This window comes from Rhinoderma darwinii, chromosome 1 (assembly GCF_050947455.1).
Source record: "Rhinoderma darwinii isolate aRhiDar2 chromosome 1, aRhiDar2.hap1, whole genome shotgun sequence".
In the NCBI taxonomy this organism is placed as follows: domain Eukaryota; kingdom Metazoa; phylum Chordata; class Amphibia; order Anura; family Rhinodermatidae; genus Rhinoderma; species Rhinoderma darwinii.
This window is the reverse complement of record NC_134687.1, coordinates 434,720,777-434,739,796: the sequence shown is the minus strand read 5'-3', so window position 1 is coordinate 434,739,796 and position 19,020 is coordinate 434,720,777. Positions and strand designations below refer to the sequence as shown.

Genomic DNA, 19,020 nt, shown 5'->3' with positions numbered 1-19,020 from the left:
CTACAGAGGGCAGTGCGTGGCATTATCTACAGAGGGAAGTGTGTGGCAAAAAATCTACAAATGAAATTCATCCGATTTTAAAACAGGGAAAAAACGGATGCAAAACGGGTCAAAATTGGCCGTTAAAAACGGCAACACGGCCCGGAACGGAATTGGAACGGATGCAAAACCGATGCAAAACGGTCGGGAAAAACGTCCGGTTTTATCGGCCGACACTCGGACCCTGTCGTGTGAATAAGGCCTAAGACATTAGACCAGGCAGTCAGAAGATGCGCCAAATTTAACATAGTGGTGCATGTTATGCTAAACATAATAGACCCGTTTCCCCTCCTTATACCACCTCTTGGTTCACTTCATTTACAATAGTAATTTGGTGCGATTTAAGTGCATTTTAAGCCACTCCCCTTTTGCTAAACCACACCCTTTTCTAGACACTTGAAAAGTGTCTAGTGACGCACATGCATCTGTTCTTTTTGGCGCATTTGCTTCATAAAAAGATCTAAAACTTGAGACATTACACGTCAGAAATGTGCCGCATATTGGCACATTTTACAACAAGGTCAAGACGCAATCACATTAGTAAATCTGCCCAGTGTTTTTAGCGGCAAGGTGCTGCACTGAGGAGATACTTTACTGTTGCTTGCTCCTTTAGGACTTTCCATTCAGGAGCCTGGGAAAGCTGGGGAGATGTGAGGAAAGCTATTAGAGAGGGAAGAAACATTCATAGCTAAGAGGTAGCTGGAAACAGTTTTTAAGTTACTGAAGAAGTTACTGAGTTTCTTTTAATTTGTAGGGCAAGTTGCGCGTTTAATGTTGGATGGTGACTTTCCATGCGGAGACAGGATTCCGGAAATACATGTGACATTGCTAGAGATCACATTGTCGGACTTTTTACTCAGTTTCAGCCTCCTGCAGCATGATACTATCACCCCTATAATGTGTACACAAGTGAAGTGTCACCCTGGAGACACATAGTGACATGGCAGCTAGTGCCACACACAGCCCAGCGGGTGTCCTTGCCAGGCATGAAGTCACCTCTACACTCCGACCGGTGGCCTTCACCAGTCAATGAGATATTAAAACCAGCGCTGACTAGAAACCGCGCCCCCTCGCTATGATTGGCCAGCCTCAGGATCTCCGTCCGTAAAAGAACAAAATGACCATATATGGGAGGCAGCGCCTCCTCCGCTACAAGCTGCGGGTTGACCTCTGTGTGTAAATCGCTGTACTCAATGATCAGCGTACTGAGATCCACTGATCACTGCACTGAGATCCACTGATCGGACCTAGAGAGCTGGAAGCATGGTGAGAGGAACCGAGAGCCACACAGCCGGGCTCTCCCTCCCCCCTACACGACATAATGTAGAAGAAGCCGTGGAAAGTCTGCACCAAGGTGAGAAAAGGGACACCTCTATATGACACTTGCTGGCTGCACCATAGGAGCTGACACTCATTCATCGATTCACAGCCTGTTTCCCATTTCTATATATCATACATGATCTCAATAATCAGCTAATGCTCTACTCACAGATCCAGTACTGTGTGATCATCTGTCACTTTATAGAGGTTCATGGGGATCAGTAAGCGATGTGCGGTATCCCTTAACCTGTCATCATCTCTTATACATGAAATCATGACACTTTATCCTATGAGAGGTCGGGTCTGAAGGGCTAAGCACTTAGAAGGTCTATAGGAGTTGTAGATGCAGTTCTACAAAGTTGTGGTCACTCAGCACGTGGATCTGTGTACAAACTTCCAAGGTGACCTTTCCCACTAGAGATAGATGTGGAGTGACCTGGTAATGCTGGGTTACATTATAAAAGGTACAACTCTACTTACTCAGCAATCCACTTCTTGTATCTAGTATAGTTTGTGCCATCACAGTATAAAGAGGATAAACAAAAAGATACATTCTATTTTAGAAGTTGTGTTAAACAATACAACCTATAAGCATCTTGCCTTATCATGTACAAGTTTTACTAATGAAATGAAGGAGCATTTATATTCATATTCCATACAGGAGACATAAATATTAGCACCACTTGTGTATACTGTATTACAATATAATGAGGATCTTCTGTTAAATGTAGTCTCATGTGGTTTATTATAATTTATTAACCCCTTAATGACCAGGCCATTTTTTACGTTTTTCCATCGTCTCATTCCAAGAGCTATAACGTTTTTATTTTTGCGTCGACATGGCTGTATAAGGTCTTGTTTTTTGCGGGACAAGTTGTACTTTTCAATAGCACCATTTTGGGGGAGATATTATTTATTGATTAACTTTTATTAACTTTTATTTGGGGGGGAAATAGAAAAAAAACAGAAATTTCGCCACACTTTTTCGCATCTTAAATCTACGCCGTTTACCGTGTGATATAAATAACACAATAACTTTATTCAGCGGGTTGTTACGATTGCAACGATACCAAATTTGTATAGTTTTTATATGTTTTACTACTTTTACACAGTAAAAACGCATTTTTTTCAAAATTATTTGTTTTTGGGTCTCCATATTTGAAGAGCAGTAACGTTTTTATTTTTTCGCGGATGCAGTTGTATGAGGGCTTTTTTTTTGCGGGACAACTTGTAGTTTTTATTGGTACAATTTTGGAGTAGATGCGACTTTTTGATCACTTTTTATCATATTTTTTTAAAGTCAGTATTCACAGAAAACAGCAATTTTTCCATCTTTTTTTATTAAATTTTTTACGGCGTTCACCATACGGGTTAAATAATGTAATAGATTTATAGTCGGGGTCGTTACGGACGCGGCGATACCAAATATGTGTAACTTTTTAACTTTATTTTGTTTTTTTAATAGTAAAGCATTGTGTAAGGGGGAAAGCTGGGTTTTTCATTTTTTTTCACATTTTTTTTAAAATTAACTTTATTAAACTTTTTTTTCACTTTTTTACTAGTCCCATTAGGGGACTATAATATGCGATTCTGCGATCGCATTTATAATACACTGCAATACTTTTGTATTGCAGTGTATTACTGCCTGTCCGTTTAACCTGGACAGGCATCTGCTAGGTCATGCCTGCGGCATGATCTAGCAGGCATTCACTCCAGGCAGACCTGGGGGCCTTTATTAGACCCCCGGCTGCCATTGGAGACACAGACACTCGGCGATCGTATCGCCGGGTGTCGGTGGGGGAGAGAGGGTGCTCCCTCCCTCTCTCCAAAACCACTCAGATGCGGTGCTCGCTATTGCGCACCGCATCTGAGGGGTTAAACGGGTGAGATCGATACTAATATCGATCTCACCCGGCAGAGCAGGGACGCTCCCAGCCCTCAGCTGCCTCTAGCAGCTGAGAGCAGGGAGATTTGACGGCTCCCTGCTCTGTAAACTTACTCCGATGCCGCGACGTAAAAAGTCTATGGCATCGGAATAAGGCCCGTTAGTGACCGACGTAGAAACACGATGGGCCGGTCACTAACGGGTTAATACACTATTATTATTATTATTATTGCTGTTCACACAGTGCACTCATGTCAGGTTTTGTCCCTAGTGGGCTCACAGTCTATTTTCCTATCTCAAGCATATGTACATTGTAGTCTAGGGCCATTTTCAAAGCAAGCCAATTAACACAAGATCACAGTACCCATCCAAACCTCCGCCACGGATGAGGATCACAGTACCCATCCAAACACCCGCCACTAATGAGGATCACAGTACCCATCCAAACACCCGCCACGACTGAGGATCACAGTACCCATCCAAACACCCGCCACGACTGAGGATCACAGTACCCATCCAAACACCCACCACTAATGAGGATCACAGTACCCATCCAAACACCCGCCACTAATGAGGATCACAGTACCCATCCAAACACCCGCCACTAATGAGGATCACAGTACCCATCCAAACACCCGCCACTAATGAGAATCACAGTACCCATCCAAACACCCGCCACTAATGAGGATCACAGTACCCATCCAAACACCCGCCACTAATGAGAATCACGGTACCCATCCAAACACCCGCCACTAATGAGGATCACAGTACCCATCCAAACACCCACCACTAATGAGGATCACAGTACCCATCCAAACACCCGCCACTAATGAGGATCAAAGTACCCATCCAAATGCCCGCCACTAATGAGGATCACAGTACCCATCCAAACACCCGCCACGACTGAGGATCACAGTACCCATCCAAACACCCGCCACTAATGAGGATCACAGTACCCATCCAAACACCCACCACAAATGTAGATCACAGTACCCATCCAAACACCCACTACGAATGAAACAGGTGGCACACAACCCATGCATTCACATGTGGAACTTTTGCCTGATCATAGCCATGTTTTTGACCATATGAAGAAATGTCATAATAGTCACACAGCACTAAATGGAAATAATACATATTATTATAAATCGGGCTAATGCAAATATTATTTTTTTATCTTATAGATCTGTAAATGTTTCTTTGTTACGTTACAAACAAGTGCACTAGGAATTACTTGTATTTGAGAGTCAGGCTGTTTTACGTCTGAAAATAGGGCTACAATACGTCGGCAAACATCTGCCCATTCATTTGAATGGGTTTGCCGACGTACTGTGCAGACAACCTGTCATTTACGCGTTGTCGTTTGACAGCTGTCAAACGACGACGCGTAAACATACAGCCTCGTCAATAGAAGTGCAGGACACTTCTTTCAGACGTAATTTGAGCCGTTCTTCATTGAAGTCAATGAAGCACAGCTCAAAATTTACGGCTGTCAGAGAAGCCTCGCAAAATGCGAGGAGGAGCAATTACGGCTGAAACGAGGCAGCTGTTTTCTCCTGAAAACAGTCTGTCTTTTCAGACGTAAATGCCTGCTATCGTGTGCACATACCCTTAGGCCTCATGCACACAAACTTATTTTTTTCCTCCCGTAAATACTGGCGTAAATACGGGTCCTTTGTCACACGTATTCGACCCTTATTCCACCAGTATTTACAGACCCGTGCCACTAAATACGGGTCCGGTGTCACCAGTATTCCACCCATATTGACGGACCCGTTTTCTCTGCACTAATCGGCAGCCCCTTCTCTCTATCAGGATAGAGAGCAGGGGCAGCCCTTTTGGGCAGAGTTTCCGCAGCAATTGTAAGTAAAAGAAGTTCATACGTACCGTTGTCTTGGTGACGCGTCCCACTTTGAACATCCAGTCCAACCTCCCTGGATGATGCGGCAGTGTATGTGACCGATGCAGCCTGTGTTTGGCCTGTGATTGGCTGCAGCGGTCACATGGGATGAAATGTCATCCCGGGAGGCCGGACTGGAGGAAGAAGCAGGTAAGTTAACTTTTAATACTATTAACTCCAGCGGTAGTCACTGTCCTGGGTGCTGAAAGAGTTACTGCCGATCAGTTAACTCTTTCAGCACCCTGGAAAGTGACTATCCCCTGACGTCGCCTAGCAACACTCCCATAATTACGGGTGCACACACATAGCCACCGTAATTACGGGAGTCCCATAGACTTCTATGGGCCTCCCTGTGCCGTTATTACGGCCTGAAATAGGACATGTTCCCTATTTTTCAACGGCACGGGCACCTTCCCGTAAGCTTACGGGAAGGTACCCGTGGCCAATAGAAGTCTATGGGGCTGTAATTACGGCTCGTAATTATGGGCGTTTTTAAGTTCGTGTGAATGAGGCCTCAGGCTGTGTCCACATCAGCGTTGCCCTTCCGTTGAGGGGTTCCGTCTGAGGTTTTCGTCGGGTTTACCCCACAACGGAAAGGCAAACGGAAACCTAAGCTTCCGTTTGCATCACCATTGATCTCAATGGTGACAGAAATGTTGCTAATGGTTTCCGTTTGTCACCGTTGTGACAGGGTTCCGTTGTCTTGACTGAATCAATAGCGCAGTTGACTGAAGCGCTGTAGCAGCGGTCACATGGGATGAAACGTCATCCCAAGAGGCTGGCCTGGATGACGTCAGAAGACTGGCCTTCTGGGATGACGCTCCATCCCATGTGACCGCCATTGCAGCCCATCACAGGCTGCAGCGGTCTCCTGAAATGAGACGCCACCCTAGGAGGCCGGCCTGCTAGCACTCCGGCTAAGTGCTGCAGTTTTCTGTGGCGGACATTGGAAAAAAAACGACACCACAGTTTGGCGCGGTTTTCCGCCGCAATTCCCTACAGCGCACAGGGCGGATACGCTGCGTGCTTTTAGCAGCTTATCCGCCCCGTGTGAATTCAGCCTTAGGGTATGTTCACACGTACACGTCCGATACACCTGAAATTACGGAGCTGTTTTCAGGAGAAAACAGCTCCTGAATTTCAGACGTAATGGCATGTGCAGGAGTTTTTTGCAGCGTCCATTACGGACGTAATTGGAGCTGTTTTTCTATGGAGTCAATGGAAAACGGCTCCAATTACGTCCCAAGAAGTGACATGCACTTCTTTGACGCGAGCGTCTTTTTTACATAAAAAAAATGACCGTCGGCACAGTACATCGTAAAACCCATTCAAATGAATGGGCAGATGTTTGCCGTCGCTTTGGAGCCGTATTTTCGGACGTAATTAGAGGTTAAAATGCCCGAATTACGTCCGTAAATAGGGTGTGTGAACCCAGCCTAATAGTGTTAGGACCTTATATAGGAAGCATAAACCCATGCTTCAAATATATCCTTGTTTACTTGTGGCTGGAATGTATAGATGCCATACTCAAGGTCAAGTGCCGAAGTCCTTTTTCCTTTTTTAAATTTATACATTCTTGATCTCAGTCTTACAACTCCGTATAAAACCCATATAATGGGGCAGATTTATTAAGCTGTGTACGTTTTAGACTGTTTAATCATGCAGTGAGAACTAAGTGGTGCACGCTGTATGATAAATTTGGCGCATTCATCTAGACATTAGAAAATGTTATCTTCCCTATACACCTCTTAGTGGGCATAGTTCACACCAGTATTTTGCACCCAAATTTTGTCGCACGGCATCAAATTTTAAAACACGCCCCTTTCTTCCTGACCATGTTTTTTTCCTGCTAAGCCACACCTCTTGTCGAGCACAGCGCAAAACTTCACCGAAAGGGTATGTGCACACGTAAACTGCATTTATGTCTGAAATTACGGAGCTGTTTTCAGGAGAAAACAGCTCCGTAATTTCAGACGTAATTGCTCGGCCTCGCATTTTGCGAGGCGTCATTGACGGCCGTAATTTAGAGCTGTTCTTCATTGAATTCAATGAAAAACGGCTCAAATTACGTCCAAAAAAGTGTCCTGCACTTCTTTGACGAGGCAGTCATTTTACGCGTCGTCGTTTGACAGCTGTCAAACGACGACGCGTAAATTACAGGTCGTCTGCACAGTACGTCGGCAAACCCATTCAAATGAATGGGCAGATGTTTGCCGACGTATTGGAGCCCTATTTTCAGGCGTAAATCGAGGCATAATACGCCTCGTTTACGCCTGAAAATAGGTTGTGTGAACCCAGCCAAACAGTTAATAAATGTGGCACACAGCATGTACGTCATAGTTCTAGCTCCATTTGAGACAAAACTCTGGCGCATATTAAATAGTAAATCTGCCCCTCCTTGCCTCTATGGGAGTTACAAAATATAAAAACATAACTTGCTCCTTTGAAATCCTGTTGTTTTTTTAAAAAATAAAAATGTCTATCAGTGTGTTTTGTGCAACTTTCTTTTTTATTAAAAAGCATTTTTACTTTTTGAGATACAGCTGCCTAGTATCCTGTATACAGAGCAGCTGTATCTAGCGCTGAGACCTGTACCTGTCAGGTCAGCGGGACTGACTGGTTCAGTGCCAGCTGGTCCTGCGTGTCTCTGACACACAGGATGGAGCTGTTACTACCGATTACATCTAAGTTCATAACTTAGGCCCTGTACACATCACGTTTCGTCGTTCCGTTCATCTGTTCCGTCAGAAGAGAAGATGAACAGAAAGACAAACGGAAACTAGCATTTCCGTTTGCAATACCATTGATTGCAATGGTGTTTTTTTTGTTCAGTTGATCTCTGTTGGTGTCCCTTCCACTAGTTTTCAGTTTTTCTGACAGAAACAATAGCGCAGTACACTACTCTATTGTTCTAGTCGGAAAAACAGAAACATAGTGGAACGTAGGCGAACTGAGACCAACTGAATAAAATACCATTGCAATCAATGGTATTGCAAACGGAAACGCTAGTTTCCGTTTGTCTTTCTGTTCATCTTCTCTTCTGACGGAACAGATGAATGGAAAGACCAAACGTGATGTGAACAGCGCCTTAGATGTGATCGATAACAGGTGAATCCTGCATGTCAGAGAGACCCAGGACACGCTGTCACTGAACCCGTCAGTCCCACTGACGTGACGGATACAGCTTTCATCGCTAAACACAGGTGTTTATAACCTTTAAAAATGAGTCTTACAACAAGATAGGGACAACATCCAGGGGTTGTATTACATCAGCACAAATAATTCATTAGGAACAGTCCCCCATATATTCAATATACAAATAATAAAGTGCCAAATAAGATCTATGTCATATCTGTATCAAATAAGGGACAATGTGGAATCCACACTGAAAATCCGCTATGTCTGAACGTGCGCGTTACTGGTTCAAACATGCCAGGGGTAGACACAGAGGGCAGATACTTATTTGTCTATGGGGCAACCATATGGGGATGACAATTTGTGGCTCATTACTCTGTTTCCAGGTAATCCTTTCAGGTGAAATGTATTTGCAGTGCACTATATATATATATTTATATGAGAGAATCTTCAGCATCTGCAGAATACCTTGCTGGAGGCTCTTAATAAGAGCTATGGTGTCAGCATACATTGCAAACATTTACCTGCAGGGGCTGAAATTTAGGAATGTAGCACTCATTTTCTGTTAATAATCTTGGAATATTTTCTCTGCAGAGGTCATGTGTGGATGAAAGCATGCGCCCTAGGTAAAGCAGATCTCCGGTTACTTGTAGAGCACATTTATTGTAACATCGCTATTAAAAGACTATAGAGGATATTTATCAGAACTAGTTGTAATGAAAGTGTAGGGATTGCCCATAGTCACAGTCACGTTACTGATTTCATTTTCCAAAGGACCTCTCAAAAATATGAGCTGGAGTAATCGGATTGGTTGCTATGAGCAAATCCTCCCCCATTTTCCTTGCACTAATTGGATCAAGTGAAGATTATGTCCCCCTGATTGATCAAGTGAAGATTATGTCCCCCTGATTGATCAAGTGAAGATTATGTCCCCCTGATTGATCAAGTGAAGATTATGTCCCCCTGATTGATCAAGTGAAGATGATCTACCCCTGATTGATCAAGTGAAGATTATGTCCCCCTGATTGTACAAGTGAAGATTATGTCCCCCTAATTGATCAAGTGAAGATTATGTCCTCCTGATTGATCAAATGAAGATTATCTCCCCCTGATTGATCTAGTGAAGATTATGTCCCCGATTGATCAAGTGAAGATTATGTCCCCCTGATTGATCAAGTGAAGATTATGTCCCCCTGATTGATCAAGTGAAGATGATCTACCCCTGATTGATCAAGTGAAGATTATGTCCCCCTGATTGTACAAGTGAAGATTATGTCCCCCTAATTGATCAAGTGAAGATTATGTCCTCCTGATTGATCAAATGAAGATTATCTCCCCCTGATTGATCTAGTGAAGATTATGTCCCCCTGATTGATCAAGTGAAGATTATGTCCCCCTGATTGATCAAGTGAAGATTATGTCCCCCTGATTGATCAAGTGAAGATTATGTCCTCCTGATTGTACAAGTGAAGATTATGTCCCCCTGATTGTGCAAGTGAAGATTATGTCCCCCTGATTAAACAAGTGAAGATTATGTCCCCGATTGATCAAGTGAAGATTATGTCCTCCTGATTGTACAAGTGAAGATTATCTCCCCCTGATTGATCAAGTGAAGATTATGTCCCCCTGATTGATCAAGTGAAGATTATGTCCCCCTGATTGATCAAGTGAAGATTATGTCCTCCTGATTGATCAAGTGAAGATTATGTCCTCCTGATTGATCAAGTGAAGATTATGTCCCCCTGATTGATCAAGTGAAGATTATCTACCCCTGATTGATCAAGTGAAGATTATGTCCTCCTGCTTGAACAAGTGAAGATTACGTCCCCCTGATTGAACAAGTGAAGATTACGTCCCCCTGATTGATCAAGTGAAGATTATGTCCCCCTGATTGATCTAGTGAAGATTATGTCCCCCTGATTGATCAAGTGAAGATTATGTCCCCCTGATTGATCAAGTGAAGATTATGTCCCCCTGATTGATCAAGTGAAGATTATGTCCCCCTGATTGATCAAGTGAAGATTATGTCCCCCTGATTGATCAAGTGAAGATTATGTCCTCCTGATTGTACAAGTGAAGATTATGTCCCCTTGATTGATAAAGTGAACATTATGTTGTCCTGATTGATCAAGTGAAGATTATGTCCCCCTGATTGAACAAGTGAAGATTATGTCCCCGATTGATCAAGTGAAGATTGTGTCCCCCTGATTGAACAAGTGAAGATTATGTCCCCCTGATTGAACAAGTGAAGATTATGTCCCCGATTGATCAAGTGAAGATTGTGTCCCCCTGATTGATCAAGTGAAGATTATGTCCTCCTGATTGTACAAGTGAAGATTATGTCCCCCTGATTGAACAAGTGAAGATTACGTCCCCCTGATTGATCAAAGGAAGATTATGTCCCTCTGATTGAACAAGTGAAGATTACGTCCCCCTGATTGATCAAGTGAAGATTATGTCCTCCTGATTGTACAAGTGAACATTATATCCCCCTGATTGAGCAAGTGAAGATTATGACCCCTGCTTTCTCAGTGACATTGGGGGAGGTTTATCAATCTGTTTTATAGTAAGAATGTCCTTTGTTGCCCATAGCAACCCCACAGCTTTCATATATTAATGAGCTCAGGTAAAATGAAAGCTAAGCTCTGATTGGTTGATATGGGCAACAAAGGCCATGAAGGTACAAGGCACAATTAAAATGAACTCAAATTAAAACAAATAAGACACAGAAAACAGATATGTAGAAAAAAAAAGGCTGCAATGTTTTTATTAAGGGTTACCAAAACGATCAATAATAATAAATACTTAAAACCAATATAATAAAACCACATATAATAAATAAACCATTTTTAATAAATCAGTCCAACCAGCAAAAAAAAACCTCTAATAAAAAATTGCGGAGGGTGGGTGGGCGCTGGTCACTGGTACGCTCAGGAACTGGCCCCGGACCTCAGAGACCGTGGATTTTTAAAGGAGAATCTTCCCGCCTAAAAATCCGAACTGCCAATCAAAATCAACTCCAGGTGCCAGGCAGAATATTGATTTTAAACATCTTCTCCCGCCATTTTCTCCAGTTACCAATCAGGTGCCGACTCCTGATGATGGGCAGATTATCAGAAACTTCCAGAAGCCGACAGGTAAGTACCAACTGAAACACAAAGAAGGGGGGGGGGGCGGACAAAAACACAAAACACCTAAAAACAGAATTTAATTAACAAAATACTATAGCAATTAGCAAAATCATTATTAATATGCCTGTACCATCAATTGCCCAAGCAATACGGCTCTGGGGGGCCCCTGTCATGATGGTACAAGGCACAATTCAAATAGACTAACACTTAGCCAATAAAAAACACAGAAACAGATCTGTGGATAAAAAGGGCCGCAATGTTTTTTTTTTATTAAGGGTTACCAAAATGTTAATCAATAATAATAATAAATACTTTAAAAACCAAAATACTTAAAACCATTATAATAAAAACCACATATAAAGACAAAAAAAACCCTAATAAAAAATTGCTACATAGGAAAGAAAATTTTAAGGGACGTCGGGTGCTGGTCACCGGAACACTGGAACTGGCACCAGACCTCCGGAGCCAGTGATTTATAAAGAACAATATTCCCACTAAAAATGACGAACTGCCAATCAAATTCAAATCCTGCTGCTGGGCAGATTAGCAAACTTTTTAATCTTCCCGCTGTTTACATCAGCTACCAATCAGGTGTAAAAAAAAAAAAAAACAGGGGGGAGAAAAACCCCCAAAAAAACACCCAGGACAAAATAATTGATTAACAAAAAATACATAACAATTCAAAATAAAATTAAATGTGCCGGTACCATCACGTGTCCTCCAAGCAATACTGTTCTGGGGGACCCCTGCATTCTTACTATAAGACTGCTTGATAAATCTCCCCCATTAATTGCAATTCTTTGTTGCCCTTAGGGTATGTTCACATGCTTAACCAAAAACTTCTGAAAATACGGAGCTGTTTTCAAGGGAAAACCGTCCGCGTAAAAAAAACGCCCCGTGGAACAGAACGCAGTTTTTCCTATTGAAATCAATGGGCAGATGTTTGGAGGCGTTCTGCATCCGATTTCTCTGCCTTTTACGGGCCCGAAAATAAGCCGTGTGAACATACCCTTATATTAAAATGGATCGACATTTCTTTGAGAAGATACTCCAGCCTATTATAGTTGGTACGAATAAAACCGATGCCATCAAATTCGTGAAACAGCACTATTTACTAAAATCTGGACTGCGAAAACTGCCATCAACCTCTGCGTTGGATTGCTCGGCGCCAATTTTCTGATAAATAGTCTTGGAAGTGCATTTACAAAAACTGTCCGTCATCGTGGGTATCCACATCAGAAAGGGCTCTTTCTTTGAAAAATCTTACATCTCTCTAAAAAAGTGGATACACATTACTTACCTCTGGTGTTTGGAAACCTCTGAAAAACAAGCGGCACAACTGACTGGAATATCCGAACGCAGGGAGTCCTAATCTGCACAATTGACTGGAATATCCGAACGCAGGGGGGACATAATCTGCACAACTGACTGGAATATCCGAACGCAAGGGGGACATAATCTGTACAATTGACTGGAATATCCGAACGCAGGGGGGACATAATCTGCACAATTGACTGGAATATCCGAACGCAGGGGGGTCATAATCTGCACAATTGACTGGAATATCTGAACGCAGGGGGACATAATCTGCACAATTGACTGGCATATCCGAACGCAGGGGGACATAATCTGTACAATTGACTGGAATATCCGAACGCAGGGGGACATAATCTGTACAATTGACTGGAATAGCCGAACGCAGGGGGACATAATCTGCACAATTGACTGGAATATCTGAACGCAGGGGGGACATAATCTGCACAACTGACTGGAATATCTGAACGCAGGGGAACATAATCTGCACTATTGACTGGCATATCCAAACGCAGGGGGACATAATCTGCACAATTGACTGGCATATCCGAACGCATGGGGGACATAATTTACACAATTGACTGGAATATCCGAATGCAGGGAGACATAAACTTCACTTGATCCCATTAATCTTAATAAATGTACCCCTTTTTTACATTTTAAAATTACATTGCAACTTGCTGTTTATGGCTACAGAAGGTTGAGTAGCTCTGGAGCACAAACTGCTGCTCTAATAAGTGAAATACTGTGAAATCTATGAGAACATTCATAAAAACATGTACACAACAGTAATGTCATTATCTAATACAAATAACATAATGGTAAGAGAAGGGTCTAGTTCAGTGGTGGGCAACAGGAAGCCGGAGGCTAAATGTGGACAGCCGCTGTTCATTCTGCGGCCCCTGGCACCCGTCTACCATCTATGTATTGCAGAAAAGAAATGGATGGGCGCCCCAAAAAAAATCAAAAAATCCTAATCAGATAAAGTTGAGGTGCTTTATAAATAGCCCCCCACAGACAAGATGCATCAAGTAGTAAGAAAGAGAGGAGGGTATAATTGAGGCACACTCAAATATAATGCACAATATCATTGTATTTGATCAATAAACACTACCACAGTGCTAAAACCAATTAAAAACACACACAAAACATAAACCTATCACAATACGATGGTCGGTCCCTATTTTAGGTCCTAATCCCACCAATAATAAGAGAGCAGACACCCCAGAAATAACAAGTACAATTGCTAAATGCATATAATGAGGCCGAGTTCACACGTAGCGTAAATACTGCAGATTTTCCGCAATGGATTTAGTTGCGGAAAATCCGCAGCATAATTCAGTAGCAGCAAAGTGGATGAGATTTGAGCAAATCTCATCCACACGTTGCATAAATGATGAGCGGAAAATACGCTCAGAAATTGACCTGCGGTGCGTTTTTTTTAAATCCGCAGCATGTCAATTGTATTTGCGTAATCGATGCTTTTGTGTTGCGGGTTTTCCGCATTGAAATCAATGGGGAGGTAAAACCCGCAACAAATAGCAGAAGATGCATTTTTTTGCGGCGGTAAAGCTGTGATTCCACTGCAAAAAACGCAACTCAGAAAGTATGTGTTTGTTTTTTAAAAGTGCAGTTTTCCGCAGCGGATATTCCTGCCGAAGAAGTGCACCACAATTTGGTGCGGTTTTTCGGCCAGGATTCCAAGCGGCCGCCAAGGCGGATACGCTGTGTACCCTTGTGCAGCGTATCCGCCCTTTGTGAACAAAGCCTGAAAGTAGCTGAGCACCTAATTTGAATACAACATAAATGCCTGAAGAAAGTGGAAGTGCAAAAAGTGGCAATAAAAAAAATATTTCTTTAAAATCACAGCGTAATAAAATATAATGTGGCATCTAATCAGACAGACTGACGCTAAACAGTAACCTGAAATGAAATAATGTGCCAAAAATGCGTGAATAAATGACAAATAAATGACTGTAGCAGCTCGCGGACCAATGGGCAAGCAGAATACTACGCGCATTGCCGCTCAATTTTGTGGCATCTTCAGAGGTGTATCTATGTATTATACACAGCCCCATGTGCGTATTCTGCTGTCCTGTGCGCTTATTTTTTTGTTTTTTTAAGTGGGCATCATCAGCACTATTATGATATGTTTACACGTGCCATTTTTTATTTTTTTTTATGGTTTTGTCGCTTTTGTTAACCACCACAAGAAAACAATGCACATAAACATACTTTAGGGTATGTTCACACGATTAACAAAATATGTCTGAAAATACGGAGCTGTTTTCAAGGAAAAACAGCTCCTGATTTTCAGACGTTTTTTGAGCAACTCGCGTTTTTCGCTGCGTTTTCGTAGCATTTTTAACGGTCGCTTTTGGAGCTGTTTTCAATAGAGTCTATGAGAAAACGGCTCCAAAAACATCCCAAGAAGTGTCCTGCACTTCTTTTGACGAGCCGTCATTTTACGTGCCGTATTTTGACAGTGACGCGTAAAATAAAGGCTCGTGGGAACAGAACATCGTAAAACCCATTGAAAGCAATGGGCAGATTTTTGTAGGCGTATTAGGGGCGTTTTTTCAGGCGTAATTCGAGGCATAAAATGCCCGAATTACGTCTGAAAACACTGCGTGTGAACATACCCTTAAATAGGCTTTCTTCACTGTACACATGAACGGCATATAGATAGACTTCCATAAATCTATGTCCGCAGAGAATTTGACTTCTTGGACCTCAATTGATCCTGAGAAAAGGGGCCTCATTTGCAGCACAGGGGTGGCAGCTCATGTGCAGTCACCCTCCATTATAATAAAAGGGAAATATGGAAGCAGCTGCCCATGATCGTTTGGCCGTTTCTGTATCTCCCATAGACTATAATGGAGAGTGACAGCGCCAAGAGTCAAGGGCCCCATCTGATTTGCTCATAAAGTGGCAGATTCTAGGTACAAGTACCCACAGTGATGTGACAGTACCTTGTGTCATACATAAGTCGTCTATTTGTACAATTTATTAATGATGAAATAATAATCATATTCTACAATATATTATAATTACAGATATTACCAAAGTGTCAGAGGACAAAGATAACAACAGTGCAACTCCGACAGGAGACCCAGAGAGTTCTCAGGATATGTTTAATGTGACTATTCAGCTACCTGGAGGAGACAGTATTGAAATACAGGTAGGAGTCGGATTCGGAGTGTTCATATATAACATTTTTGGTTCTTTCATCCACCAGTGGTAGGTGTACAATTTACGGATACACAGGAAGTGGATTTGGACTCACTAAGGGGCCTCATTCATATAGCCTAGTTTTTGTATTTGATTTTCCATTATGTGCACCTCTTAAATGCAATGTTAGGCCTCATGCACACAAACTTATTTTTGTCCTCCCGTAAATATGGGTCCTTGGTCACACATATTCGATCCGTATTGCACCAGTATTTACGGACCCATGCCCGTAAATACGGGTCCAGTGTCACCCGTATTTACGGGCACGTTTTCGATGCAAAATTGCACTGCACTAATCGGCAGCCCTTCTCTCTATCAGTGCAGGATAGAGAGAAGGGACAGCACTTTCCGTAGTAAAAGTAAAAGAAATTCCTACCACCCGACCGTTGTCTTGGTGACGCGTCCCTCTTTTGACATCCAGTCCGACCTCCCTGGATGACGCGGCAGTCCATGTGACCGCTGCAGCCTGTGATTGGCTGCAGCGGTCACATAGCCTGAAACGTCATTCCGGGAGGCCGGACTGGAGGAAGACGCAGGGAGTTCTGGGTAAGTATGAACGTCTTTTTTTTTTTTTTTACAGCTTTATCTATATTGTGATCGGTAGCCACTGTCCAGGGTGCTGAAAGAGTTACTGCCGATCGTTTAACTCTTTCAGCACCCTAGACAGTGACTATCCACTGACGTCGCCTAGCAACGCTCCCGTAAATGCGGGTGCACTCACGTAGTCACCATTACGGGAGCCCCATAGACTTCTATGGGCCTGCCCGTGCCGTAATTACGGCCTAAAATAGGACATGTTCTAAATTTTTCACTGGCCTGGGCACCTTCCCGTAAGCATACGGGGAGGTACTCGTGGCCAATAGAAGTCTATGGGCCCGTAATTACAGGCCATAATTACGGCCCGTGATTACGGGCCTTTTTACGTTCGTGTGCATGGGGCCTTATTGTCCGAATCGCTTCCCGTATTCCCGGCAGGGAAAGCAGTTGAGATTTGATTTTCCTCTAGCCCCGCAGGAGGCTCATTAACAATTATTATTTCCAGTAGTAGTTCATAATGCAATTTATAATATCATGATTAATATGGCTCCAAAACACACCGTCACGATCATTTATTTTGCGGCATGAAGTTTGTAGAACTAAGGCCCTGTTCACATCACGTTTGGTCTTTCCGTTCATCTGCTCTGTCAGAGCAACAGATGAATAGAAAGACAAACGGAAAGCAGCGTTTCCGTTTGCAATACCATTGATTTCAAACTGACCAAACACCAAACGTGATGTGAACAGGGCCTTAACTGGCATTTTTATTACTACAGTACATAGGTCATTTCTGTTTTTGCTTTTTTTAAACTATAACCTATGTTTTTTTACTGACTATTACTCACTATTGTATACTATGAATACAAAAATAAATAAATACATACCTGCTAGGGAGCCAAAGTAAAAAAAAAACAAACCAAAAAAACAAGCTTGTCCGTTTGGCATACGTCTGGCTTATTTCAGGATTCCTTTTTGTTGAAACTATTGAAAATCTTAGTCAACTACACCTTCCAATGCGAGGGCATCCTGCACAATATACGGTTTGTTTTTTGTACAATGGGAGACCATATAGAACGTATGCAATTATATGGCATACACTTGCATACATACAGGCTACATGTTATTTGTATGCGCCAGGCGTACACACCAAACCTAGAGTGAACTGGGTCTTGTAATACAATATGAATATATTGCCCAAGGTCTGTGCCTACATATCAGACACTGGCACAGAACAGAATTTCATGGTAAAATACGGAAGAATATCATTATGAGGCAAGAACATAGAATCAGAAGTAACAGACACGGGGTTATCACTGCACGTCATGCAAATGTTATCTCTTACATTATCTGACATTTTCTTTTCAAGGCTGTTGTTTTTTCCAATTTCCTTGAACTAAGTGAATGGAAACTGGAGTCCTTGTCTAGAATAATAATAAAACAAGATACAGACTTGGGTTTATCAGTCATCTATGAACATGATATAAACTGTCTGTGTCTCTCTATATCTATTTCTCATATCTATCTATCTATCAATCTATCTATCTATCTATCTATCTATCTATCTATCTATCTATCTATCTATCTCATATCTATCCTATCGATCATCCATATATCTATCTATCTATCTATCTATCTATCTATCTATCTATCTATCTATCTATCTATCTATCTATCTATCTATCTATCATCCTTCTATCTCATATCTATCCTATCGATCATCCATATATCTATCTATCTATCTATCTATCTATCTATCTATCTATCTATCTATCTATCTATCTATCTATCTATCTATCTATCTATCTATCTATCTATCTATCTATCTATCTATCTATCTATCTATCATAAAGGAAATACAGCACTCCAAATTTGGAAAAGTGAAAAAAGTGGTTAGTTTAATCCATGTGCGACGTTTGGGTCCTGTATAGAACCATTTCTATACAGGACCGAAATGTTGCATATGGATTAAACCACTTTTTTCACTTTTGCAAATTTGGAGTGCTGCCTCTTTTTTATTCTATTGTAAGAAGATCCTTGGCCTGGATCTTGGGATTTGCATCCGCTCTGCACATTGAGTGTTTTTCAGTGCTGGTCTGGACTTTTCCATCCATGCATCCATCTTTTCTAAGCTCCTGAGTATGGAGAACCTTAGTCACCTGTAGAATGGAATCCTAGCTTGTATTTTATTTGCACAGGTGTCTACCAAAGAACTGGTTCAGGAGATTATCCAGGTATTGATGGAACATGAAGATTCTTGCCATAGAACATGCTTTTCACTACAGTTTGATGGGAATGTTCTGGACAACTTTTCAGAGCTTAAGTCTGTTGAGGGACTGCAAGAAGGGTCTGTTTTAAAAGTTGTGGAGGGTAAGTACATGTGCTATCTATTTTTATACACACACACATTATATATATATATATATATATATATATATATATATATATACATTAATATGCATACATAAATAATCATCTATGTCTTAAGTAACTAAAAGAATCATGCAATTAATGCTGATTCTTTTTGGTTA

At 41.9% G+C, this 19,020-nt stretch overlaps 1 protein-coding gene across 2 annotated transcripts in view; it reads left to right on the top strand.

Annotated features, from left to right (window-relative positions):
• Positions 1–1,218: 1,218 nt before the first annotated feature.
• LOC142656005 (clustered mitochondria protein homolog) overlaps positions 1,219–19,020 on the top strand; it is a 71,925-nt gene continuing 54,123 nt past the window's right edge. For both annotated transcript variants that reach the window (XM_075830819.1, XM_075830810.1), the window contains exons 1-3: positions 1,219–1,393; positions 15,781–15,905; positions 18,688–18,859. In XM_075830819.1, coding sequence (XP_075686934.1) covers positions 1,303–1,393; positions 15,781–15,905; positions 18,688–18,859 — 388 coding nt within the window. In that variant the 5' untranslated portion in view covers positions 1,219–1,302. The remainder of the gene's footprint in view (positions 1,394–15,780; positions 15,906–18,687; positions 18,860–19,020) is intronic.